Source organism: Meleagris gallopavo, chromosome 11 (genome assembly GCF_000146605.3).
Source record: "Meleagris gallopavo isolate NT-WF06-2002-E0010 breed Aviagen turkey brand Nicholas breeding stock chromosome 11, Turkey_5.1, whole genome shotgun sequence".
Classification (NCBI taxonomy): domain Eukaryota; kingdom Metazoa; phylum Chordata; class Aves; order Galliformes; family Phasianidae; genus Meleagris; species Meleagris gallopavo.
In genome coordinates, this window is record NC_015021.2 from 14,332,560 (window position 1) to 14,358,709 (window position 26,150).

A 26,150-nucleotide genomic window follows, 5' to 3' on the forward strand; every position below is an offset into this window, starting at 1 on the left:
CTCGGCGCTCCGCCGGGGCGGGTTGGGGTCTGCCGGCAGCGGGGCGGGGGATCCCTCCGTGAGGCCGGCCGTTCTGCCTCCGGTTCGGTGTTACCGAGGATGAGTTTTACAGAGGCTTTTTGCGGCGCCTTCTGCTCGCGGATGTGGTTTTTGCCAGCCAACTTCTTGTTTTGGTGTACGTGTGTGCAGACATCTGTGTGTGTGCGCGTACCTGTACGCACTCCTGTCCTTGCCCTGCCCTGCCGGCTGTCAGGTGTGCTGAAGGCAGAGCTGTGGGCACCTGCTGCTGCTCTGCAGCTCTTGGTTTGAGTTTGTAGCTCCTCGAGACAAACGTGGTGAGTTTGACTTGACTGTCTCTAACACAAAGCTCCTTGTTGGGGTATGAACTGCTGTTTGTCTGCTTGAAGGGTTCTCCACAAGTGTGGCTCCACGATGGAGGCACAGTGGGTTAATCTGCAGTGAATGCTCCATAGGTTGGTGGGAGATTGGGGCTTTTTGTTTATAATGCCATTCACTTACTGTACTCTTAAACAATTTGTGGGAATTCTTGTTTCCACCGAGGTTCCCATCTATTGTGATGAACATTTGCATTGTCGTTGTTCAAGAAGCATTAAATTCTAATAAGCAGCAATGCATGCCGTACACTTTTGTGTGCTTATTATCACAATGAGCCTTACCAAGAGCAAGAACTGCTCCTAAGTTATAAGAAGGAAAGCTTGTTAAGTGAGGGGGGACATCCTCTTTGAATTGTCAGCTTTTAACACCACTGTAGGCAACTTCATTGTGTACCTTTTTTTTTTTTTTGTTAGTGCTGTTTATTCAATGACTTTTTTGCTTTGGAGAAGGCTGAGCCAGGGAATAAATTCCACACAGGTGTTTCTGATCCTCAGTTGTCAGCTCAGGTACAGGTTTAGTCCACACCTTTCTCAGTGTTGATTTCTTTGTGTTGTGAAACTTGCAGCTACGTGGTAGTAGCCACAAATAACTCTGTAACAAGCATAGATGTGTGTTAGGTGTAATAAACACCTAGAATAACTCAGTGGAGCGTAGACTGGAGACTCGCTGCCTTCTTGCACGCTGTGCTGCAAAGACTTGAAGCAATTTGATGTTTCCCAAAAAATCAATGCAGTTGCTTCAAAGCTGTAAAAATAAAGGTGAAAGAATATATATTCAAATCTTAATCCATTTTATGTGCCAGAATAGACGCTTCTCTGGCATGAATCACGTCATACTGGTACACCTCATTGCTATTCTTACAGTAACAGAAATAATTGCATGTTGTTGTTGCCTCCATCTTCAAGATGTGGCAGCGAATCGCATCCCTCCTTAACGTAACTACGCTGCTAAAAGTGGCACCCAACATAGCCCCAAGCCTTAGCAGAACCAACAGGCTTGCCTGGAAGGAGGTGTTGGCACAGCTGAGCCACTGAGGCGGTCAGCAGGAGGAGCAGGGTTAGCTGGGTGCCCAGTGTAGGTTTTGAGGTCGGTGATGTGAGGACACAATCAGATATCAGCCCCAGAAAAGTGCATTTTGAAATGGGAAGTCTTTGTGAAAGGTGTGGGATCCTTCTTAGGTCAGGAGTTGATGGTTGTGCTATCTGCAGTGCTCAGGCTGCAGTAGCTGCTTGTTGCATAAACTCATTTCCTAATTCTATTTACTAACAGAATAAATAGTTTCACATGTGTGGGGATTCCAGAGGTATTTACTCCACCGAACCCCAATTTGTGTAACTTTATTTAAGCAGCTTGTATAATTCCCCCCCCTTCTTTGTTTTACCTGCTTTCAGGTGCCTCTGGACTGCATTGAGATCATTAGTAGCTGGGAATCCAAAACACTGAAAAGGGAGTCCTGGAAGGAGGGCTGTGCTCAACAAGTGTCCTGAAAGCAATTACTGGTTTTGTTTTTTTGTCAAACTGTAAAAAAGACCAGTTATAAAAAGCACGTGTTTATTTCTGATGCATACTAGGAATAAGTACTTGAGCTTTTTCCTACATGGTGTTTCTATACAGTTTTCAGGATAAATTGCATGCAGCTCCTCCTCCTCATCACCTGGCTGCAGTAAGGGAATAAACAGAAGATCTGTTATTTGTCAGTGGGAAAACCAGGTTCCTCATGCAATCACTGGCCTCAATCACAGAACTTTTTACTGGAAATATCACAGCCTCAGCTGCCTCTGGGTGCTGCTGCCTTCCGGCTGCCGAAGCCCCATGCATTTGGAACCACTGCTCAGGACAGGCAGTGGAGTTAACGCTGGGTTCCTGGCTGTTTCGTACTCTAGCTGGAGTTAAGATCACGTAAGAGGTAAGGATTAGAAGAGAGAAAAAGCAGCTTAAAATCACGCTGGAGGTGGTCCATGTGTGAGAGCTGCGGTGGGTGAGCAGGAGGGCGGCTCGTGCTGTGTGTGATGCAGCTGTCTGTGAGGATGGCTCGTGCCCAGGGAGCCGTGGTGATGGTAACCTGGGCACTGAGAGAGGGCAGGCAGCTGTTCCTTGTGCTCATCCCTTGCAGCTCGGGGGTTTAGGAAATGACTCAAGATTACAAATATCACTGATGATGAATAATGAGTAAACTTGGTTAGCAAGGCAAGGATGTGTGTCTCTTTGGTTCAAGCTCCTTCATTTAACAGCCGCTATCCATCCCCATTTTATCTGGATTGAATTATGACCCATTTGTTCATTCCACTCTCGTTTTCAACCATGGAATAGGAAAAGAAATGGCTGTAAACCATCCGAGTTAAATTTGAAAGGAAACGGAGTTGCGTTTTGCCAGTTGTAATGCAGACTCTGATGTCATTGTTTGACAGCCTTCCCAGTGGCCTGAAGCATATATTGAACAGAGGAACGATTTGTCAGACCCACCGTGACAGCTGTAATTACCTAAACCACTCGCCGTCTCCATTTTTTAAGGAGAAAATATGGATGTGTGGGTTTATGTGATATAAAAAAATGGCGTGGCAATGGGCTAGTAAGATAATTATGTGCTGTGCACTATGTCTTGCTTCTGGAAGACGCTAATAGTGAAAAAGGGCTCTGGAAAGGAAGAGAAAAACTGCCTACTGCTGCCTGTTGAATGAATTTGCCATTAAGGTGTCTGTGGTTCCCTTTACAGCAGCTCTGCACAGAAACAGTAGAAGCTGAATGTACTCTCAGTAAAATTTCTGTGTGCTCGCTGCTTGCGTGCACTTATTTAGAAAGATTACAGTGACCGTATGAGCATTCTGCACTAAGAGGTCTCTCTGGTATCCTCGTTCCTGCCAGAAGTTCAGTTGCAATTACTCGATGAACACAGAACGGGTTGAGAAGTACACTGTATCTCATCCAGGTCTTGCTTTTTTTGTTACCTTCTAAATGTAGAGAGAAGCTGGCTGTGCTTGTTGAATGCTTTGTGTTGGGTTTCGATGGAGGCTGAGGCTTGCAGTGCTGCTCACAGCTTCTTGGTGCTCAGGTGGTCTTTTTGCTTTGTGCTTTACAGAAGCTGGGAAAGTGGAGTCTGAGCTTGTAGTTTCCAAGACTTGTTGCATTAAAAGTAATACGTTACATTTGGAACACCCTTATTTTCCTGAGTTGATTTAGAAAAATAAAAATAAAGGAATCCTACAGTCCAACTTTTACTACCAGTAAACCCTTCTAAGTGGTGCTCAGAATTACATGTGTCTTTAGTTACTTCTCCATAGTCTTCCACTTCCCCACCTCAATCTTAATCAGATCTTTTTTTTTAATAAGCACTAATCTGCGTGCAACGTCTTAATTATTTTTGATTACAACTGTAGCTGTGTAAGAAGTGGAGAGGAGAGGGGTGAGAGGCTCTGTGTGAAAAACTTCCTCTCTTTTAAGAGGAAGTTCTCCACCCTCAGAGGGTGGTGAGGCACTGGAACAGGTTGCCCAAGGATGTTGTGGATGCCCCATCCCTGCAGGCATTCAAGGCCAGGCTGGATGTGGCTCTGGGCAGCCTGGGCAGGTGGTTGGCAGCCCTGTACATAGCAGGGGGGTTGAAACCAGACGATCTTTGTGGTCCTTTTCAACCCAGGGCATTCTATGAGAGGTGGATGTATCGAGTTCTGCAATCGCATGAAGGACAGGTAGGAGTTCAGCTGCTGTGCAGTTGGACAGGCCCTGGGGCTGCTTGCTGCATTGCCATCAGCAGGCAGGGCGGAAAGGCTATATGAGGCGTAATTAGTTTCTCAAGTATAAGAACCGGCAGTAAAGAATTAGTTATAACAAACAGCACAAATTATATGGCACGTGTTCAAAACAACATCGCACAGCAGCTAAGGAAAAGGCTCTAACTCAATTCAAGGGCTCTTCTCTCTTTCCTGATGAATGGTGTGGTTTCCAGTGGTGTCCAGGCAGAACAGCAGCGGTGCGCACAGCTGAAGCCCTGGGCTGACCTCCCCCTCTGCATCACACGGCTCCAACCCTGTGCTGTAAACCTCTTACTGACAGAGTGCAGGAGGCTCTTTGGAGTGAGGAGAGCCTTTGTTCTTTGCCAGCTGGTAATGTCATTGATTTGAAACTCGGAGCAGTGCAGTCGCAGAGCTCTCTATATGTAGGCGAGGCACTCCAGCATGAGGATACACCCAGCAAATCCCTCTTGCAGTGCAGCCCAGGTGTTGACCCTTGGAACATAGCAAAGCCTGCTCTTTGTGGAGACCTGTAGGATTGAATGAGCATCTGTTGTTTTCCCCGCTGCTCAAAAACGGTGTGGATTTTACTCTCTTTATTCTGGGTATTCATGAAACTCAGCTGTGAATATAGGAATGTGTTACTGTTGCTTTGGGCTCTGGCTGGTGCTCCCTACTGCTGAAAAGGTCTCAAACACTGCTGTTCCATGTGATCTCTGTAGCTGGGGCAGGCTGGCTTCCTCCTTGTGTTTGTGGCCTGTCCCCAGTAGTGTGCCATTGTCTCTTCTGTCCCCTTTTCATGTTTTTTCATCTGCTTCAGCCCAGCTTCTGCCTCAGAGCCTCTTTTTCTTTCCTTTTTAACCTATCTCAAATGGCTCACGCGTTGCCATCTACATTCTTCTTATCCAGGCTGTTACTGTGGTAAAGATGAGTAATCTATTTCTTTAACGTTTAGTAGAAAATTCCTTTTATATCCAATGAGACCATTAATTTTAGGCTGCTGATGAGACAAGTAGTAATTTAAACCTGCTTAATTCATGATTACTATTATTTATGGCCTTGTAATTTACCTCTCTGTTCAGTCACACAGCCCAAGGCTTCTATTGGCCACTGGGTTGGTGTCATACACGCTGTTCTGCAGGAGTAAAAGAGTCATTGAGCACAATAATGGCAGTACAATTATGTGCTTGTCACTGCATTGACTCCTAGCTCAGCTATGGAATAAATGTTTTTGTAAAGGGCAATAACTGAATGTGGTTATGGGCCATAAAATATCTGCTACTCGCCTTTATTCTTCTACCTTGCCAAAGGGCAGGTGGATTTTTGCTTAGTAGGGGAGAAAAAAAAAAGAAAAGATGTTTGGGAGCCATCTCTGCTAAAGCAGCAGGCTGATTGTTTGAGCTATAAATGTGTTGCAGAATAGGCAAGCATCTTATATTTTATGACTGCTGTTGTGCAAATGCACATCATTTAGTGATGCCTGTGTCGGGACATTGTTATAATTGCCATTAAAAGTTATGCGGTATGAAGAAAAGCCCAGAAGCTTTCCCCAGACTTCACTGGTGATTACGTACTGCCTGCTTTTCTGCGGATGCTGGAGGATGTTTTTCATGGAGAATGCTTTTTTTCCACTCATTCACATGAGCTGATACTGTTCGGTCTGTCCTGTAGTCACTGTTCTCCTTGAAAATACTATTTTACTCTTTTCCCTGTTATTGAATAATTAGTGTGTAGGTAGCACTTGGGTGAGATAAGGTGCACTGGAAGTGGTACTTCTTCCATGTGCTTCTAGTGCACATTATTTGGATGTGAGTTATGTGACGGATGTAATCCTTTAAGCATCTGCCGCCTTTGTTTTTACAAATATGTGCTTAAATTAAAAGTTCCTCTTTTAATTTGTTCAGAAGGACGTGGAGCTGCTGGAGTGAGTCCAAGGGAGGCCATGGGGATGCTCGTAGGGCAGGAGCACCTCTCCTATGGGGACAGGCTGAGCAAGTTGGTGTGCTCAGGCTGAGGAAGGGAATGCTGCAGGAGGTTTCAGTACTTGAAGGACCCCACAGGAAAGGTGAGGAGGGGCTCTTCAGCAGGGAGTGCAGTGATAGGGCAAGGGGTAACATCTTTAAACTGCGAGAGAGGAGATTTAGGTTAGGTGATAGGAGGAAATTGTTTACTCAGAGAGCAGTGAGGTGGTGGCACTGCTGCCCAGAGCTGTGGGTGCCCCATCCCTGGAAGCACCAAGGCCTGTTGGACAGCCCTGGGCAGCCTTAGATGGTGGCACAGCCAGCCAAGGGCAGGGAGTAGGGCTGGGTGGGCTTTGAGGTCTCATCCAAACCATTCTGTGGTTCTGGGGTTGTATTTCTCAATCTGACTGCATCCTTTCAATGTGATGCAGTTCTTTTCAAGTTTTGACCACACTGAATATGCAATAGATGGAAATGCAGGGACTTTTTAGAAGCACTCATTGCAAGCTGTTCGTGCAGATTCTGGTATAAATTTAACGAGGCATTGTCTCCTCAGTCATGGGGGTGGGATTTCCTTTTCTGATGAGTGACCACAACACATGTCTCTGGAGCTTTCTCACTAGTAACCAGCAGCGCATCTGATACCTGACAACTGCTCAGGAGCTCGGGGATTACAGGAGCAAATAAACCCAAAAGGCTGACTGGAATCATGAGAGCTGCTCATTGCTCTTGCAGGGCACTGATGCGATGCAGTGCATGAAGCAGAGGCTCTGTAGCTTGGCCTGGCCAACTACTACTGCACACATGGAGAAGCAGTTTATACTTTTGTGTTTCTCAAGTAGAGGCAGTTTGGTCTATGTTGTAATCATATTGGAAGAAAATGTATTAATGTGTCAAATAGATGATGCTTCTTATTTTTGGCTGTTATATTTCAACGCTGTTTTTGACCGTAATCATAGAATGGCCCTTCTGTCACCACGTCTCCCATTTCTTTGCACCTTGCTTTTCCTGCACCGTTTGTGCAGTGCACGCTGTGCTGGGCTGTGTGAGGTGTGCATGGAGCTGTGCAGCAGAACTTCACAGGCAGCCACGTCGTTTTCAAGTGAGAGAACACAGTTTGTGCCCCATGAGCAGAGAGGAAAAGTAGAAATGGTAAGCCACCTATCTTATGTGTGGGACTTGGGTTTTGTTTCATTTCCAGTGTGATGGTGCACGAGCATTAACTTGTTTGAAAGTGTTTTATATGCTGCTGTCTTTTCTTTCCATGCAACTTGATTTGAAACAGCATGACTAAATGATGTAATCTCCTAACATCACATGTTGTGCAGGGATAAGCAGCACACAGGAGGAACTGGGCATGCTGACAGTTTTAAAGCTGAAAACACCCTACTTCACAAGCAGAGAATAAGAGACCTCAGTTCACGGAGCAGTCGGCCTACCTCTGACATGCAGTCTCATCAGAGATGAGAAGATGAATGGAGTTCAAAATGCAAATGGCATTGTGTTTCTGTGCTCCTTGTTTCTCTTATGTGGTATTTCTTCTTTGGCTGTCGCTGCAGTTTCATAGGGATGGAGAACTTATTGTTTGTGAGGAACATCAGATATTATCAGGTGATACACACTGTGAACTAAAATGGTGTTATTTCCCAACGAATTTTATGGCCGTGCCCTTCACAAGTTTCTCTTGCAGTCTGGTGAGTTTTGCTTAACTTCTGTTAGAAGCACAGGAGTAGAAACACAGAAATGCAGTCTTGGGATACTCTGTGACCTTATAGTTGAGCACCAAGAGATGAGTATTGTTTTCAGGGTAGGACGAGTTCCGCTGTTGTAAGGCCACCATGGTTGTTAACACCTCAGCACCATTTGTGTATAAACTTCACGTTCCCTGCTTGACTCACATTTTCCTACCCACGTAGCTTTCTTGTTGCTGATCACTTCCACATTTATACTGAAGCTAAATTAATCACTTAATGTGCTGTTTTTATCATGTATTTTCTTAAATTAAAAAACCAATTGCATGGTGTGGCCAATTAGTGAAAATATGTCCCATGTGATTCATTGGCATTCTTCTTGCTGTGCACATGGACTGTGTGTCTTACACTCTAGCTCTATTTTCAAAGCTTCTACGTGCTGTTTGCTTTAAAATTCCTTTATTTTTGGGTTGATTTGTTTAGTTGGGTATTCCTTTTGGACCTAGAGATGCTGTAAGTGGGTTGGGGGTGGGGAAAGATGGGTTACGTGCTTCACACCTCCCCTGGCTGCTGTTGGGTTTCTTACATTTGTGAACGAATGCTTTCTTTTTTTCCCTCACATCTTTGTGCATAGGCTGAGCTATAAAAGTCAGAATGTTAGAGTCCTCCTTATGAAATGCAGCAGCGGTGCTCTCTGCAAGTGGAACTCTTGTTGCTGTGCGCTGTGCTCAGGCTTTACCAAGAGTTTTCAACATGAAGCTTTCGTTCTCTTCCTCCCCCTTCAGTACTGAGCTGCTGTAGGTGCAGCTGTCACACGTACAGAGCTGTCTGCAGCCTTTCAGAGGGAGGCACCCCTTCCATGTGGACCAGCCAAAAACAGCAGTGACTGCTGCAGCTTGAGAGTAATTTGCATGGCTGACTCATAGGAAAGAAGTGGGCTGTTAAGCTGGGATTGGTTGGGGTTTCATTTTGAAAAACTTATTTTCAGTTGTAATCAGACTGCTTGGTCATCTCTGCTGCGAGAGATTCATGAGGTTTAATTTTTTGGGGAAAAGTCATGCACAAGTTGATTCAAAATATTAATGTGAGATGGTAACGTTCGTTTTGATTGCCTTGCTGCTTTTGTTCAGCATGTTTGGCCTTTCAGATAGTGGTGTATGAAACGGTGACCACCAATTCTGTGATCTTTGATCTTTACTAATGCCTCTGTGATGTGTTTTCAACTGAAGGCGACTTTTATGGCTTCCAGATTCAAAATATATTTTATATCGTGAACGTATGTTTTGACAATGGCTGTCATTTATCCCCCCATTTGGCTGCTCTCTCCGATACAGGATACTTTCCACACGTATCCTATACCCTTGTTTAATTTCTTGACTCGGAGATGGCTCGTATCATGCAGATGACTTGGTAAGTCTCCAGCTCCTTTTCAGGAATTCTGGCTATAATTGTCCTATTGAACATTGCAGCACTGCTTGTGTAAAGCATAACAGGCTTTTTTTGTTAGGAATGATGTCAGCATGAGAGATGGCCTCAAGGAGTCATTAAAAGAACACAGGACTTTTGACTGTTAGGGCTTTATTGACTTTCCTCCTCAATGAAATACCATCCTGCTGAAGGCAGATCAGTGTCTGCAGTGGTGGAAGGCGTGTTTGGTGACCTTACAGCTTAGTGTGATGGAGCTGCAGCTAAATACCATAAACATGGAGGCACTCTATAAAGAGCTTTGCAGAAATGCATAACAACAGGCATAACGTTTTATAGAAATGCTTGGCTTTCTCTGAAAATAATTGGCCTTTTAATGGGAAATTACTCTCTTGTTTTTTTTAAGACCTATGAGTTTTCAGTTCAGGTTTGAACTGGATTGTTTCTAATTCTCCACAGAATGCATAAATGCATTTGTAGCTAAAACTTCTTTCGTTGTGCATTATCCACCTATTGCTGACTTTGATATATCATTCGATTTACATTGTCTGCAGCGGGGGGGAGGGGAGGGGAAATGAGGTAAGGTAGTGCATTCCTACCAATCAGTTGTAATGTAAGGGGAACATGCAGAGTGATCTGAGATGCACTGTTGTGCTGCAGCTGGCTGCAGGACCCCCAGGTCCACCAGCACTGCCTTAGGGCTGGGCTGGGTCAGCACTGCATAGCAGGGTCTGATGCTCTCCTGTCAGCGGGGCCTTTACATATTTTATATCATCTGCTTTATGACGTGTATTAATCTGTGGGTTTGCTTTATCCACATGCTTTGCCCCCTTGCTCCTGTCTCCAAATAACTGAGTGTTGTCTGTGGATTTTATGCAATAGACTCTAGATACCATGCTAGATACCACAGTCTAATCATGGAGCTAATATTTAGCATATGTTGGTTGTGTCCTTCTTTTCCCTGGTAAAGCTGTATGTGTAGTATAGTTTCTTGGCAGGAATCTTTTCTATTTTAAACAACAGCTTGTGTGTGCAGTGCCATATGCGCAGACTGCATGCTGCATGGAATAAATGGAAAAGGGGGAGAAGTGAAACAGAAGGAGATGATGATGTGCATGAAGACCTAGAAGCCCTCTGCGTGTTTACTGACACGTCTGTGGACCATGAAAAAATGTGTTTCTTTAGACTTACAGAAGTAAGGAAATGAAAAGTTGCTATAGAGAAGGCAAAGCCTTTTCTCTGGCAAGAAGCAAAAGTCTTCCTATTGCAGGACTATCTTAGCCACCTGTTCTGCAGGTGGTTCTGTCCTCTATTTGGAGTATGCTCCCAATACAGCTTACTGAGATACAAGGACAGTAGCAATTAAAAACAAACAAACAGATTTCTTAAATTAAGGAAAGTACAGGGAGGAAGTAGAGAAGGAAAGCTGCGTTTCATGCTGTGTGTGCTGGGTTGAGGGCCTGAATCTGCAAATCTGAAGCATGCAGTATCTGTAAGTAGGTGGTATTGCAGCAAAGCGTTTGCAACGTGAGCTTAGTCTCCTTTTTTAGTGAAGGCTTTTTACTCCTGATGGTTGCCTAATGAAGGAAAATAGAATGTGTAAGTAATGAGAACTTTGATCTGATTCCAAGTCATGTCTGCTTAGATAATTTCTGTAAACACTTCTTTTTCCCAAAGTCACCTTCTTTGTTCCACCTTCCAAGCTTTGTCACAAAGGCAGGGCTCCTGCTTGCTTGGCAGTGCGCAGATAAGAGCTGCTGACCTCATGGTTCTGCTGGAGATGCAGAGTTCAGATAGATCCTCCCAAGTCAGCTTCAGGCGACATTTACGAGAACAGTTTAAGCAGCATAAAAATAGTCTGAACTAACTTGACTGTTTTCTTGCACGGTGTGGATTGGGAAATGCTCATGCAAGCATTGCAGAATCAGTAGCTTACAGCGCAGTGGGGAGTGTCCAAAAGAAGTGATAGTTTAACACCGGTATAAGTGGACCCCAGAGCGAGCATTTCCAAGGCTTTCAGATACCATTTTGTACTCTTCTGGTTAGAATAGCATGAAAGGTTGGCCACGCAGGTGGCTTTTCTTTCTTTCTTTTAGACAAAGTCAATGGGGAGTAGGTTTGAGTCGAGCCAAATGAGCCTCCTTTGATCCGGGTTTATCAGTGAGGGAGTGTGTGCTGCCTTACCAGCTTTGTAGGCATAGTCCAAAGGCTGCTTTTCCTGCAAATAAATAGTGTATATATATGTTATGCAAAAAGAAGAATCTGCAATGCAGCTAGCTAGCAATGAACAGAACTTCCTCAATTTAACAGGATTTGGTGACCTGGAGATCCTGGTTCATTTCCTCAGTGTTAGCTATCTTGCAACACTGCATTGCTACTTTCACTTATATTTGTTTGTTTGACTTGATATTTTAGGGCTGTGTAAAACAGAAGCATGACTGTTCTGTTGGCTGTCTGAATTAGTGAGGAAATTGAGTGAAGTTACTGGAAGATAGAAGATCACAAGGGAGTGGAGGGTAGTAAAAATGTGTTGTAAGTGGAGTGTATGTAAAAGCTTTATAAACATCCAACTGCATGGGGGGGGTTAGAATTAATCCTTATTTTCAAGCATGGATATACAGTTCCATTTTGCCCACACCATCAGTGCTGTAGCAGCACGTACAGTCACAGTTTGTGTTCTGCCTGTACTCTGTCCTCCTGTCTGCTGACCGGTCATAAGGCCCAGCTGCTGGCTCATCTGACTTCCTTCAGCATGGTTCTCATCTAAAGTCTCCAAATTCTTCTCCCTACTCATCTGAGAAGCGGTGTGGCATCTCATTCCTGAAGTTCTCAATTTGCTCCACCACGTGCCTTCCTTAAAATACTATGCAATGTCAACAAGTACGTATAATAAGGAGAAACCTTGGGAATGGATCCCTGGACGCTGCCCTGTCCTGGTTACTCTGAAGCTCAAGTTTGTTAGTATCTCGTGTAGTGAAGAAGCAAAAAAGTGCAGATCTGTGGTTACTGTAAGCCAGCTGGTCTGATCATGGGGCTGCCTCCAGTCGTGGTCCCTCTCTTCCCTGTACACGTAGCCTCATCATCTCCCTGGTATTGATGTGTTAGAGCTCACACAGCAGCACCGTGAATCAGATCGTGCCTCAGAAGGGCTGAGTCTATTTGTGGCTTTGGTTTTTTTCACAGGATTTGCTCGCAGTAATGAGACCCAACTGGCTGTGTGGTTGTACCATCAGCAGCGCTGGCACAGCAGAGGGATGATAAGGCATGGCCAATGAGGAATGCTTCCCTTCTGTCACACTGCTGGGTTAGATTGGCTGATTGCGAAGCCACAGTGTGCGTTGAAGCAGAAATAAATAAGGCTGACATCAGTTTGGTTTGTCTAGGCTACTGATTGGCCTGCTGCAGAGCCACAGCTAGAGGAGAAGCAGCCGAAGTGTGTTGATATTGGGAAGTTTCAGCTCCCTGTAGGGATTAGAGCCTCTCACTTGTGTCTGTTTGCCAGTAATCACACACAGACAACTGCGTTCTGGTGGTGTTTTGCAGTTTCCAGCATTTATTTTATGTTGGAAATTGATGCTAGAAGTTGGGGACTGTATTTCATCATAGGACTAGAAAAATAACAAGGGTGAGAACACTCTTTGTTGTGCCTGGACAGTGGTGCTATTGCACTGACAACGCAGATGGAGCAGCCTCATCTCAGTTCAGTAAGTGGCACCTTCTTTTGCCCTGACTTAACACAAGAGGCATATCTTAAGATGCATAGGAAAACAGTTGGGAAGAGTTGGGGTTTGGCAGGATTAGCAGGTAGATGGTAAAGTCATGAGATGACATTTCTGAGGTTTGTTTGAAATTAATGTGATGAAAGCAGTGGTGTTGCATCACAGCAGGAAGAGGTAAAATCACCCCTGTGGCAGGAAATCCGCCGAGTGTGCAGCGAATCTCTGAGGATTCCAGTGTTGTCAATGCTTGAAAAGGAAAATATTCCCAGGCAGTGAGTGGAGAGACGAAGTCTCAGAACTGTGTCTGAGAGGTATTCTTATGGTGTTTTTTAGTCTCCTTGCGCAAGAAAATGGTCTATTACAGTAATGGTTATTACTGGTGTAATAACACCAGTAGCTCATCTGTTTGAGGCTGTGCTTTCATTTCATTCATTTACTTTTAAGTCATTTTATGTGTATTTTCCCTTTAAATCAGTAGGGTTTCAATTACTGCTCCTGGGTTTTCCTTTCAAGTTCTGAGAAGTTCTGGAGGTGGAACATCAATCCATGAAAATAGGATCGACATGCATGTGTTTATTTGGTTAATAGATTGAATGGCGAGCACCAAAAAGCAAAGTTAATGTTTGGATAACAGTGTGCTTTGAACACAAAAATACAAATAATGGTTCTGGTAGTGTTGGTTCTAAATGTCATAACTGAGCTGTCAGAGGAAGTCACGAAGTCTCTCCAGATTTCTGCTTAGTGACATTATCTAAAGATGCCCATAACAAACAGTCAATTTGCAGGGAGCTGCAGTTATAAAGGAGCTGGTCGAGTGGGCTGCTTTCCGTATCTGTCAGATTACATCAACTGCTTCATTGCTTTGTTTGAAGCTGCTGTGGGAACAGCCTTCTTGTTATTGCTGGGAGACCGTGGAGTTTGTGTATGTAAAGAAACATCCCTGCTGATGGGGATCCCAGGTTGTGAACGTTGCTCTTGAACAGCCATCCTTTGTCCTCCTCAGGTGGTTGATTCCACCTTTTTTCTGGCTGTCAATCCCAGTCATTGGTTGGCCGCTGTAATTATTTATATTGAAATATATTTTCTCTGTAGGCTAATAAAACTTGCATTCTTCTAGTTTAAAGGAAAACCATGAGAGTACTTCTAAGTTAAAACACATGCTTGGTGGTGTCAGGGAAAAGAGGAATGTTCTTGCCCTCCAGCAGAAGCCATCTCAGCTGGGCTCACATGGGGCGGCAGCCACCAGCCCCACTGCGTCCATCACTGCTGCCACACACCTGCAGCTGGGCTCAGCACAGGGCCCACCATCCCCAGCTGCTGCTATGGCACAGTCTTCTTTCTCGTCTCTCACTAAGAGCTTCGTTCCAAAGAATGCTTTCCCTTTGCCAAAATTCCTCATGATCTTGCCTTCAAGGAAACACATCCATTTTTAGCAGGCTAGGAGAGCCTTTTTCTTTTCTTCTTTTTTTTTTTTTTTAAAGCAGATTTCTGTTAATGGTTGCTTTAACCCATGAAAGCTGAACACAAATGAATCACTTCTAGTTCAAGTTACAGTTATCTGTATTTCACTCATATTTTTAGTCCTAGTAAAATTTAGCAGTTGTGCTTTTGAAGGGGGAAAATTATCATGCTTGCTGTGTGCATTTCATGCTCTGTCAGGTAACGAGGGTTTGTACAATTAAACCAGATGCTTTTGATTTACCTCACTTCCACTTTCTGCTTTGGAAAAGCAGCAAGTGCTGCTGTATGCAGGTGTACGGCACCACCGGGCTGCTGGGATTCTTTTCCACTTCTCTCCTGCTTTTGTTAGAGCTGTTCCTTTCACTCGGGTATTTTTAGGAAGACAGTGAGAAAGAGAACAGAGTGGAGTGACTTAGTGCAATGACTGCTTTTCCCAACTCGATTCTGGTCCCATTGCTTGCTGCTTTCTGCAGTGGGAGAGGGCCCCACAGCCATTGACCAAAGACAAACGTCCCCAGTCCTCGGGAGGCCGGCCTTGGAGGGCTGTGCTCTTGTTGGAGGTTTGGGGTTGGGAAACAGAGCAGATATTTTCCTGGTGGATCTCCCTCTTATCTCCACATTTGAGCCCAAGAAAACGTGGTTTCTCTGTGTGAGGTGGTGGTGTTGTGAGTGTGGTTGTGAGTAAAAGTGCTGCAGAGTTACCAGCCAAACTTGTAATAGGTCAGACCCGATTTGAGTGAATGCATTGCTGCCTCAAAACTCAGCTCTGAGGGGAGGCTGGCAGAGCTCGGTCATTGCTGCTGATGGCTTTGGTGTCTGATTTTGCGGAGAGTCGTTTCTCAAGAAATACTGAATCATGGTCAGTGTCCAGCGCTCGCATGCTATGGGAGTCCAGACAACAGACCAGCATGTAAACACTCGGTCTCAAACATTCTTTGGTATGATAAAGTGAAAGAAAAAGCAACAGAGATTTATCCTGTTTATGCTTAAACCTTTTCCAAAACAGTGCAATGCTTTTCTTTGTGCCTCCTCTGCCAGAAAGCTACCACATTTGGTGGTAGTTTTGATTAAAGTTTGTCTCCTGCCCAGCGGGAAATGTTGGATCACGAAGAAATAGCAAATCTTGCTGCTTGCTGTGAGCATTTCTCTGCAGCCAGGAAAGGCTGGGGATTGAAATCCTTGCACTGCATGGTTGGATGGCAGGGTTCAGATGGGATCTGTGCAAAGCAGGGAATGCCCTCTGTGGTACAGAGAGTGTGTGTAGGTGCTACATGGAAACGTGCACTATGCACACTGTGCTGTGTATTTGAGACTAGAGATTAGAAACTGAGATTTCTGTGCAACAGAGCACATGAAAGGAGGCTGGGAGGAGAGTACTTGTGGTCGTTGGTTGAAACCTCATTTCATTTTGGTTTGTTTAAAAAAAAAAATTTTTTTCATTACGGCAGCACTCACTCTATATCAGTGATTAGAAAAAAAAAAAAAATCTGTAAATCCATAATGTGAGGATGATCGTGGAACAGAGATCTGAAGCTGGGCTCTGGGCATTCTAAACTAGCTCCCTTAAGCTTCATGCAGTTTGGGATGTGAAAGCATGGCTATGAAAGGAATGTTGCATCTGCCTCTCATTGTCACTATCAGATTTTGAAATATGTTGATTTATTTCCCTTGTGAAATGAGAATCACTTCATAATCTTGAAAATTTTGCAGGCAGGATGGCAGAATGGAATCCTGTCCAGTGCTTGCCACGATGCGATGGAGAATATGCAGATAATACTTGCCCTCAGGAAGTTGAAGATAGCTTCTCAGAAAGGGTCTTCTTTTCTTCCCCTTCAGATTTGTCACGGAACAGACTGTCAGAGCTTCCAGCAGAAGCATGTCACTTCGTCTCCCTCGAGAGCCTTAATTTGTACCAGAACTGCATTCGATACATCCCAGAGGCTGTTTTGAACTTACAGTCTTTAACGTTTCTAAATATCAGGTAATGATTGCCTTAAAAATTTTGCTTCAGCATCAGTAGTCTAGGTTTTTAAATTCGAGTGCTTCCATGAATAATAGACACTGTGTCATCATCTCATTGTTGTATTGTATGTATTTGAAACAAAGCAGCCTGAACCAGTCTCGCCCACTTGGATGGGTTGGGGAACATAAGGATTAAGCTGCAACTTGTAGAAGTGAAGTATGAGGAAGGAAGCTAATTCCAATGTAAGATACTCACAGAGAAAGTTCCAGTAGTTTTCGGTTAGTATGCCTGTATTTCCCATGAAAGAGGGTATTGTTGTTGGATGGTCCATGAAATTCAGATCTGGGCACCTGAGTGCTGATGGAATATAATAGCTCTTTGCTGTGTTTTGTTTTGAAGGAGAGTCGTTTTCCTTTTATAATCCATTCTTATCCTGCGTGATTCTCATCTGAGGTCACAGTCTCGTCATATGACCTCCTATTCGCTTTAATAGTAGTCTGTCGTGAAAGGTACAGACTGGATTTTGGAGCAGCCAAATTCATCATACCGAGATTCTCGATCCACATGACTTACTGAATATTTCAAGTATATTTCTAATTGAGTAGCTAGTGACTTCCTCTGTGGCATTTTGTATGCGCTCACCTGCAGCGCTGCCTCTTCGCTGGCTTTTGGGTGGCGAGTTTTCAGCAGTGCCCGAAAGGTCCCAGAAATGTCACGTTCCCCAGCACTGAGTTCAGAGCATCAAGATGTGCTTGGTACTTGATATTCAGAGCATGCTCAGACACAGCTAGATAAAGCAATGCTGCTTCAAGAAACTGTAAAGACTTTGTGGAACTAATTTTACAGTAATTATACAGAAACTGAGTTGATGAACAAAATAGCGTGTGCTTTTTGTGTGTTAAGATGAGAGGTGACTTCTCATGACACTTCTGATGATCTGATTTTCTTTCTGTCTGAAAAGTCGAAACCAGCTTTCAACGTTGCCAGTACACCTCTGTAGTCTACCACTAAAGGTTCTGATAGCAAGTAATAATAAGCTGGTTTCAATACCTGAAGAAATTGGGCAGCTCAGACAGCTGACAGAGCTCGTGAGTATACAGTTATTTTTTAACTATCACTACTTAATCTTAAGGGATTTAATTAAGTTAATTAAATCAATTTAATTTGATGTGTTTAAGAGGTTCAGATGTGCTTCAGATAATCTGATAAAAACTGCTCAGTAATTAAGATGCTCTCTGGGGACGTGCATGATGAATATTCTGTCTCTCATTCTGCTAAGAGCTTTGTGATGGTAAACCAGTCACTTGCGTGCACTAGCAACTTAAATCTGCTTTTGGCCTAAAAAGGATTTGAATCTGTCATAGCATCTCCCTCTGTGTCAGTGTGGAGGGCACTCACTCTTTGCTCGTGCTATGTAGGATGTGAGCTGTAACGAAATACAGACCATACCTCCGCAGATCGGCAGTTTGGAATCCTTACGGGACCTAAATGTCAGAAGGAATCATTTGGTGCGTTTACCTGAAGGTGAGATTAAGTCTGTTGGTTGTAGCAGCTGAACTTGAAGCCCTTCTTTATTTTTAATGCCTTTTTATTGCTGTGAGAACCAACAGCAGTTACGTTTAATTATTCGTAAAATAGATACGTGGAATTTTATATACTTTTAAATCTAAATTAAATACTTATTTTCTTCTTCCAGAGCTCGCTGAGTTGCCTTTGATTCGATTAGATTTCTCCTGCAATAAAATAACAACGATCCCAGTTTGTTATAGGAACCTCAGACATCTGCAAACCATCATGTTAGAGAACAACCCTCTCCAGTCACCCCCTGCACAGGTAAACTGCGGTTGGGAGTTCACATGCCTAGTTTAATTAAAAAGGGTGGAACAAAAAGCTGAGGGATTGTATTAGAACCTTTACTTAGGAACAAGAGAACTTTAAATAACTGGCATTTTCTGAAAGTGTTAAATATTCAGCACGGCTTGAAAAAAATCCATTTTTCTTTTATTTATCCCGTTAGTCTCACCTGTGGCATTATATGAAAAATTCCCCTGTTAGCACTGTGCTAATATTAGCAGGAGATTTCAGATGGCTGTAGTTTTAGGAAGGGCATAGGAGAGAGGAAGCTCTGTTAGGCAAAGCTGGTTTTGTGCCGCTCAAATGTCAAAGTGTTGGCTGAGGTCTCAGCACTGCTGTGTGCTGATTCACTTAGCAGAAGTGCTCCAATTGGCCTTTGAACTAGAGACTGCAATATGGTTAGTGACTAATTCCTTTTTTAATGTATAATCCGTTGAGAATTACAGGTTCTACTGTAAGCTGCTGCTTCTGAATCAAGAGCAGCACTTGCTGAAACCTGTCATCTCCATAAGGTTTTGCCTCAGGTTTTTGCCTCCCTTTAGAAAGCAAAGAAGCTGTGGCTGGCTTCATTCACATCACATTTGAGCTTGCTTTGGCAGTCTGCCACTGCCATTCAAAGCTGGGCATGGGTGGGATGCATCTGTTCTTATGCCAAGGTTATAAATTCTAGTAGTTGTACATGCTTGTATCTTATTTGCATGCTGAGATTTTAGCATCCAGCTGACAGAGTTGCATGCAGACCAGATGTACTTGGAAGAGAGCTTCCATTTGTCTCACAGGCATGTGATGACACTGTTTCAGTAAAATGCAGCAAGGTTAGAAGAAAAGATGCATTGGTTGGCATGAATGTGCTCATTTGTTATTCTTCACTGCAGATTAAAGCTCTGTTGATTATTTTGAAAATGCGTTATAAAATTATACTTACTTCTCTTTTCTTATTTTGTAGATATGCATAAAAGGCAAAATTCACATATTTAAATATCTCAACATAGAAGCATGCAAGATAGCTCCGGATTTGCCTGATTATGATAGGAGACCCATGGGATTTGGATCTTGGTAAGTTCTGCACCATCCAAGTTCTCAGTTTTTGATGCTCTTCAGAAAAGCTTTGTTAGCCTTCTGAATTAAAAAGAAAAAAAAAAAAAAAAAGAGAAAGTAGATCCAAGAACGATTGTTCTTTGGCATGCTCATTGCTGGGTGTGTTTGAAGACCATCAGCTGTGTTATATCATGGTATATTCTAGCAAGGTACTGCTTTATAAGAAGCAAAGAATAGTTTGGAAGACAACCTTGGAAATAACATCTGAAAGGCAATGTTAGAAGTAATGTACAGTAAAAGGAACATGTTGGCATCTTCATAGTGCAGGGGGCATGCTGACAGGTGTTCACTTTATAAAATCTCAATATTTTCTAATGCTCACTGAAGTGTACCCCAATGTGATTTGTAACCCTTGTACGGAACTTTATAACCGCTGTGCTCGAGCTGCAGGTGTAAATGCTGATCTCCACCCCATTAGCAAACTGTTATTCTTGGCAAGCTTTCACTTGGCAGTATTGCTGAGTATTGTAACACAAATATTGGAACAGTCAGCTGTATCAGCTGCTGAGTTTGAAGATGTCTGGAGAAAAGCAAGAGTTAAGATTTATTTCTGTTACATGAAGCAAAAGAAAGGAAGTCAGTGAAGTATGAGACTAAATATGTGTAAGAATTACCTCAGTCACCTTGGAAAATAGTAATAATGTGTGGAGAAGTAAGTTGCTAAAGGATGTACTGCTCTCTTAGCAGCAATAAAACAAACCAGAGGGCCTCACAATAAATCATGAGTCAGATTTCTGAAGCAGGGTTTGCATGAGGGACTGACAGTGATTTCAGCAGCACTGAGCACCTTAACTTACTCTTCTGTGTGAGGTCAGCTTGAGTATTTTATGAGTGTTACTCACTTTCCTAGAAGATAAGCTGTTAGTACTGTATGCAGTACTGTCCTATTCCTGACAAGAGGAGGCTCTGAAAGATAAACTGTTGTGATCACTCTCTGACGTATTTTATTTTTTAAAGAGAAATTCCAAAACAAATGAGCCTGCTGTCCGTAACTACGGATTACTACTACAGTTTTCATTAACTGCTTTTCTGACACAAGGATTAATGCATGTTAATCATAGCTTGGAATTCTGACTATACAAAAAGACGAAAATATGTATCAAAGGGCTTTTCCATGTGTGAGATGTAACCAAGTAGCTGTTTTGATGCTCTTCAGTTCTGTGTAGTAGTTCACATTAGGTCAGGGTTCCCAGAAGGTTCTGAGAATACCAGTGCCCTCAAAATGGAAATATATGGCAAACAGATTTTTTTCTTCCCCCTCAATGAAGCAATATTTTTTATCTGTTGTTTATGTTCTGAACTGCTAGCATAAAAGCATTGTTCTGCTGCCAGTGTCTCAAATTAATTGCAGTGGGCAATTTTATCTTGTCTTCTTCCCACCCCAAACAGGAATTATTTTTTTCCTCCCTTATTTTTTTGCTAAGGCTTCATTGTGCATCTGAGCTTTCTGCTCAGATACCAGCTGTAGAAGTGGGCCTTCTTTGGTATAACTCAAACACCGAGAAGGTCTCAGAGCCTGTCTTTTGGTGTCCATCTGCAGATGCACAGAAGATATATAGCCTCATATTTCTCATCTGTAGCTCTTCATTCCTCCTGTTACTTTGTTTGAAAACACAGCCAGCGCAGGGTAGGAATATAAAAAAGGGCAGCAAAGCTGTAGAAATCCCATGCATGCATATGCTGCTGCCTAAATAACAGCAACAAGAATCATTTAAAAGTAAGTGATTCCTGAAAGAGAGATTTTAAGGGAGCAGCAACCTGAGAGCAGTAACATCAGGAAGATGGCCTACAATTTGGTCATGATGGGTGAAGCAATTAGCTTCCCCAAGTTCGTTCTTCCATGTGTATTGTGTAGTAATTACTGCTGCAGTTCTCCCTGGGGCTGCGAGTGCCAGTAGGACAGTTGGGCCATTGTGAAATGCCATCTGCAGCGGGGCAGACAAGTCCCATTGTCTCTCTGCTACAGCAATCTGCGGCAGTTGCCAGGCCTGACATCTGTGATGGCTGTGCTGCTGAATTCTGGCATTTCTGAGCCTCAGCTTTTGAGAACTGCGTGGCCCTTTGGCTGTACGTATTGTCATACAGGCACATGTCTGATGCCCTCATCCAGACGTGTCAGTGGCAGTCAGGCTCCACAGAGGAAAACTGTACTTCTATATTTATTATGTTATGGAGTATTTGAAATGTCCTGCTTACTATGCAGCTTCTGAGCAAGATAATTACGATGCAGAAGACAGTTGGGTAGTGTATTCTGCATATGTTTGTGTAGAATAAATTTATCCTCATATTCGTGTATTTTTAGTAATAGATGCTTTTATGCTGATTTGTGGAAAAATGTAGGAAGAAAACAGAAATGTTTCTCAACCAAAACATACCAGTGATGAAAAATGAAAGCTCGACTTACTAAGCAGTGAAATAACAGTTCTGATTTCTTTGTTACCATTTCTGTTAGGTCATGTTTGAAGGATAGGTAAGTACTTTTGGATCAGGTTATCTGTTAAAGGTGTGAGATGCGCAGGTGGACGGTTGATTGAGAGGAATATTTCAAGTTAGAAACACATCCTTCTTGTTCTGCGTGGCAAATGCAGTGTGATGCTTTCCAGTATGCTAACACTGTGCTTGGTAGCCTATTCTGCTTTTAGTAGCTGTAATAGCTGACAAATTTTCAGTGGTGTTTATATTACTGTATCTAAAACATTGTGTTTGACAGCCATGAGGAACTTTATTCCAGTCGTCCATATGGAGCACTTGATTCTGGCTTCAATAGTGTTGACAGTGGAGACAAAAGATGGTCGGGGAATGAAGTAAGTATTGAAAATCATTTTTGTTAAGTGCCATATTGTATGAGAAAGAAAACTGCTAAGTGTACATCTGGAAGCACATTCAGTAGGTAACGTAAAATGTTTCTTCATTGTTTTCTGAAGCCAACAGATGAGTTCTCAGACCTCCCTTTACGTGTGGCAGAAATCACTAAAGAGCAGAGAGTGCGAAGAGAAAATCAGTATCAAGAAAACCGAGGGAGCACAGTCGTAACCAATGGTGGAGGTAAATGGTGATCTTTGGCTAACAGTATTTATTGTTGTCATTATTAGAGTTTTAGAATATTTGCTATGAGCAATAGGATGTCCAAAGACAAAGAACAGAGTAAGATTCAGAAAGACTGTTGTGTAAGCAGTATTTTATGTAAAAGCAAAATCAGACAGCATGAAAATTAGGATTTTCAGGGAGATGTTATGTCAGCTTCTGCATATATGCCACAATTGTGTGAGGTCACTTGAGTACTTTGAATAGTGTTTTGGAATCTTGAATTTCAGCTCATAATGTTTTGCTGCTTGAGCTACTTGGAGAAATTACAGCAGCAGTGAATGGTCTGTGCTGTGTGTCCACTGCTTTCGCAACAGGATGAGCAGTTTTGTCAGGGAGTTCCTGACAAAGCAGGAATCCAGCAGTGGATGTGCCTTGCTCAAGAATCTCAAGTCTTAATCCAAACATGTGAGCAGCTTAGAGGTGCAGGTACTTATAACATGATTGTGTTTTTAGACCTCAATTTGTTGCCCCGCGGTCTTAAAATGGCACTTTTTCATTTGTTCTATGGATGACAGTGCTTCCCATGTTTCTTGATCTCCACAGTCTTTATCCATTTTAACTTGCAGTAATCTGCTACCGCTGGCTTAAAATTCAGTCCTCTTTTTGTTACCATGATTAGTTTTAGCATTCTTTCACTTCTGTGTTTTTCAGTCATTCCTTCTTCTTTTCACTCACTACCACGTCTACTGATTAAATTTTCTTCTGCTGTTTTCCATTTCTCCTAAGGGTTCCAGCTCATGCACCCTATCTGAGTAACCTTCCCAACAACTTCCATCTTCCTCATCCATCTCCTGTTCTCTTCCTTCCTCCTCTCCATATTCAGCTTTTGCCATCTTGTTTTATTAGTCTTACTCTTTACAGTGAAATTCTGGCCAAGTTAGAAGAATTGAAAACATGATGTTAAGGGAAGCTGTGGGCAGCCTTCATAACAGGTAGTGCTGCCAGCTGCACCTCTGAGACTTAACTTTATTTTGCTCTTTGGGTTTTGTACACCAGGCATTTCAAAATTCCTCATTAGTCTTTAAAGTGGAGCACAGTCAGTGCAAGTCCCGGCATATGACTGCCAGTGACCCAGGAGATCCCTGTTAGTTTTTTGCTTCTAACACTGTTGCTGATGTATTTCACCTTCTACTGTAATATTATTATTAATGTTTAATAAGCAAGGCTGGAAAGAAGGTGGTTGTGCTGTACGTGGTGTGGCTTTTGTTGGGTATCTTTGAGTGCGGTGTGGTTTTTTGTTTGGTGGTGGTGATGGTCGATGTTGTTGTTGTTCTTGTTGTTCAGTTTTTTAGAATTTGAAACTGAGATGGAGATAAAATGAAGCCAAAATATATAGGAATGCTGTTCTGGATGGGTGTAGTAGCAGAGGAGGTGGCTTTGGCAGTAACAGTTGCTAGATTGTGTGGTGAGGCAAAGAGAGGTCTGTTGTAGGCAAGCAGGAAAGAGGCGGAGGAGTAGGAAAAGAATGTCTGTAAGAGAGTCTATAGCAAGTCTGGGGAGAGTTTCAAGGTCAGGAAAGCTTTAGTACTCAGAAAAGGAGCTCGTGCTTTCCCTGCATCCACAGCACTGGGTTTTTCACTAAGCTAGTTTACTCAGTGTCACGACTCTCAGAATTCCTGGGCAAAATGCACATTCTGTGTACATAAAATAAGACTTCTGTGATATTTTATGTTGTTTTCGAGGGTTTTCTTGCTTTCTGTAACATGTTCCATTATTTCCACTTACGCTTTTTGTAACCATTGCATCTGTGTCCAGATAACTTGATCATGCTCCTCTGTCCTGTTGTAGTAGTAAAAACAGGAGAGCTATGTCATAACCATCCTAATTTGTCTGAAGGAGATGAGTTAGAAACGAGATAAATTCAGCATGTACACAGATAACTGCACAATCTGTTAGCTGATAGACGCTTTCCAGCATTGAGACAGTTATGATATTGATTTTTGGTTATTGCTGAAGTATCCGCAGCCAACAGTTCAGAGCTACGTTTTGTATGTTCCTCATTGCTTTCTGAAAACCATGGATTTTATCGTTACCTCAAAATCTGATGTTAAACAAACATTAGCAGGCAGGATCCAACACCTTTGAGGCTGAGCTTTCCAGAGGGAAGGAAGCCAGTAGGACCTCAGTTCCTGGCACTGTTTTTGTGTTGTTTATTTTCTCCTTCTGTTGGTCGTCTAATGATGGGTGTTTCCTTTGTGTGTGTATGTCAAGTGGAACACGATCTCGATCAGATCGACTATATTGATAGCTGTGCCACGGAAGAGGAGGAGGAAGAGGTGAGGCAACCCAAGTGCGTGGACTCAGACAGCCTCAGCTCACAATTCATGGCATATATTGACCAGCGGCGAATCTCTAATGAGGTGGTGCTTTTACTTTAATTAAATTCACATCCACAGGAAAGCCTTTGTGTTTGTATTAATGCTTCTTGTCCTCACAGGTTTGCTTATGGAGGGGAAAAAATAAAAGAAGACATTAGTATGGTCTGGTCTGATCTGAGGGGTCTGTCGAGCTTTGTGGAGGGTCAGGACTGAAGTGTTAAGCTGCTCCTGAGTGTCCTTTGGGAGCTGTGGGATGAGTCTAAAGCAGCCACACGTCCGCTGCATTGTGGGTTTTTGCAAGCCTTGTGCTTTAGGTTTGTGTGAAGTGAATGGTTTTCCAGAGGAGTATTGTCATCAGAAAGCACAGAAGTTAATGCTTCTGAGTGATAACTGGTGATACCTAAGATTTTCATGTTTACCTGATGAATTACTCAATGAATAAATGGCTTTTTTAAGGGAAAAAATGCTCATTGCCAGCTTAAAGACTTACTATGTGAATTTTGCAGCTCCATTAATTTGGCTGTTCTTGTTGGTTACAAGGAAACTCACTGCCACGAGCATACGTTTTATGTTTAGACTAACTTCAGTACTCAGACTTTTCAGAAAGCCCACTATATTCTGCAAACAGTTTCTGTCTCTTTCAGTTTTGAGCAGGGCTCTGAGGTGTCACCACAGGTTACAGATTTGGATACGAATCTGAACAGGAAACGTTGTACTTTGAGATCAATCTGGCGTGCAGCTGCTTTTGCTGACTGAGAACATGGAGTTAAAAGAGCAGTGGATAAAAGTATTGAGATGGGCTAGACGGCTTTCCAGCCAGCTTTTTGCAAATATCTGGTACAGGCATGAGTAGCTCTGGACTGTTTTCTCCTCTCACAGACACTTCACACACACATACATAAACACACACACAAAAAAAAGTCTCTTTGTTCTTTCCTCCCAGCAAGTCTAAACAGTATCTTTTTCATTTTTGTTCTGAAGTATCTTTCTGTTCAAGCTGGTATGTAATACTTGCACTGCAATGCTGCATTTCAGAAATCTCCATAACCACCATCTAATTCCTGAGAGTCACAATATGTGCACCTATTTACCCACATCATGCAGATGCAGAACTGGACAAAATTGGAAAACATCTCTGTTCCAACTGCAGCAGCCTCTGCTGCGAACGCTGTGTATTTTTGGATGGCAGACGTGGCAGAGTCTCTCAGAAGTCAAACCCTAGCAGTGGGTTTTTAGCCCCATCGCGTTTCTTTTTACATTCTGTGAGTCTTTAAGTAGTGCCTGCATGCACAGCTTCACAGTTCAGCAGATCATTATATATGCTGCATAAGCAACTTGTCTGAGCAAATCTTTGGTGGTGGCTGAAATGCTTAAACAGTACCTGTTATGCTGCAGTTCACGTGTCATTTCAGATCTTTGCGTGTTTTGAAGCAGAAAGATACTTTGGGGGGG

The 26,150-nt window shown here is 43.0% G+C and overlaps 1 protein-coding gene across 14 annotated transcripts in view; it reads left to right on the plus strand.

The window, feature by feature from the left end:
* Window positions 1-15,219: 15,219 nt before the first annotated feature.
* The window catches only part of LRCH3 (leucine rich repeats and calponin homology domain containing 3), a 35,797-nt gene continuing 24,866 nt past the window's right edge, over window positions 15,220-26,150 (plus strand). For 12 of the 14 annotated variants that reach the window (XM_010716784.1, XM_019619070.1, XM_031555048.1 and 9 more), the window contains exons 1-9: window positions 15,220-15,316; window positions 16,215-16,359; window positions 17,303-17,429; window positions 17,760-17,865; window positions 18,038-18,174; window positions 19,142-19,251; window positions 22,004-22,097; window positions 22,218-22,338; window positions 24,592-24,740. In XM_010716784.1, the coding sequence (XP_010715086.1) occupies window positions 15,235-15,316; window positions 16,215-16,359; window positions 17,303-17,429; window positions 17,760-17,865; window positions 18,038-18,174; window positions 19,142-19,251; window positions 22,004-22,097; window positions 22,218-22,338; window positions 24,592-24,740 (1,071 nt within the window). In that variant the 5' untranslated portion in view covers window positions 15,220-15,234. The remainder of the gene's footprint in view (window positions 15,317-16,214; window positions 16,360-17,302; window positions 17,430-17,759; window positions 17,866-18,037; window positions 18,175-19,141; window positions 19,252-22,003; window positions 22,098-22,217; window positions 22,339-24,591; window positions 24,741-26,150) is intronic. The other 2 variants (XM_031555046.1, XM_031555047.1) reach the window with 1 other exon arrangement.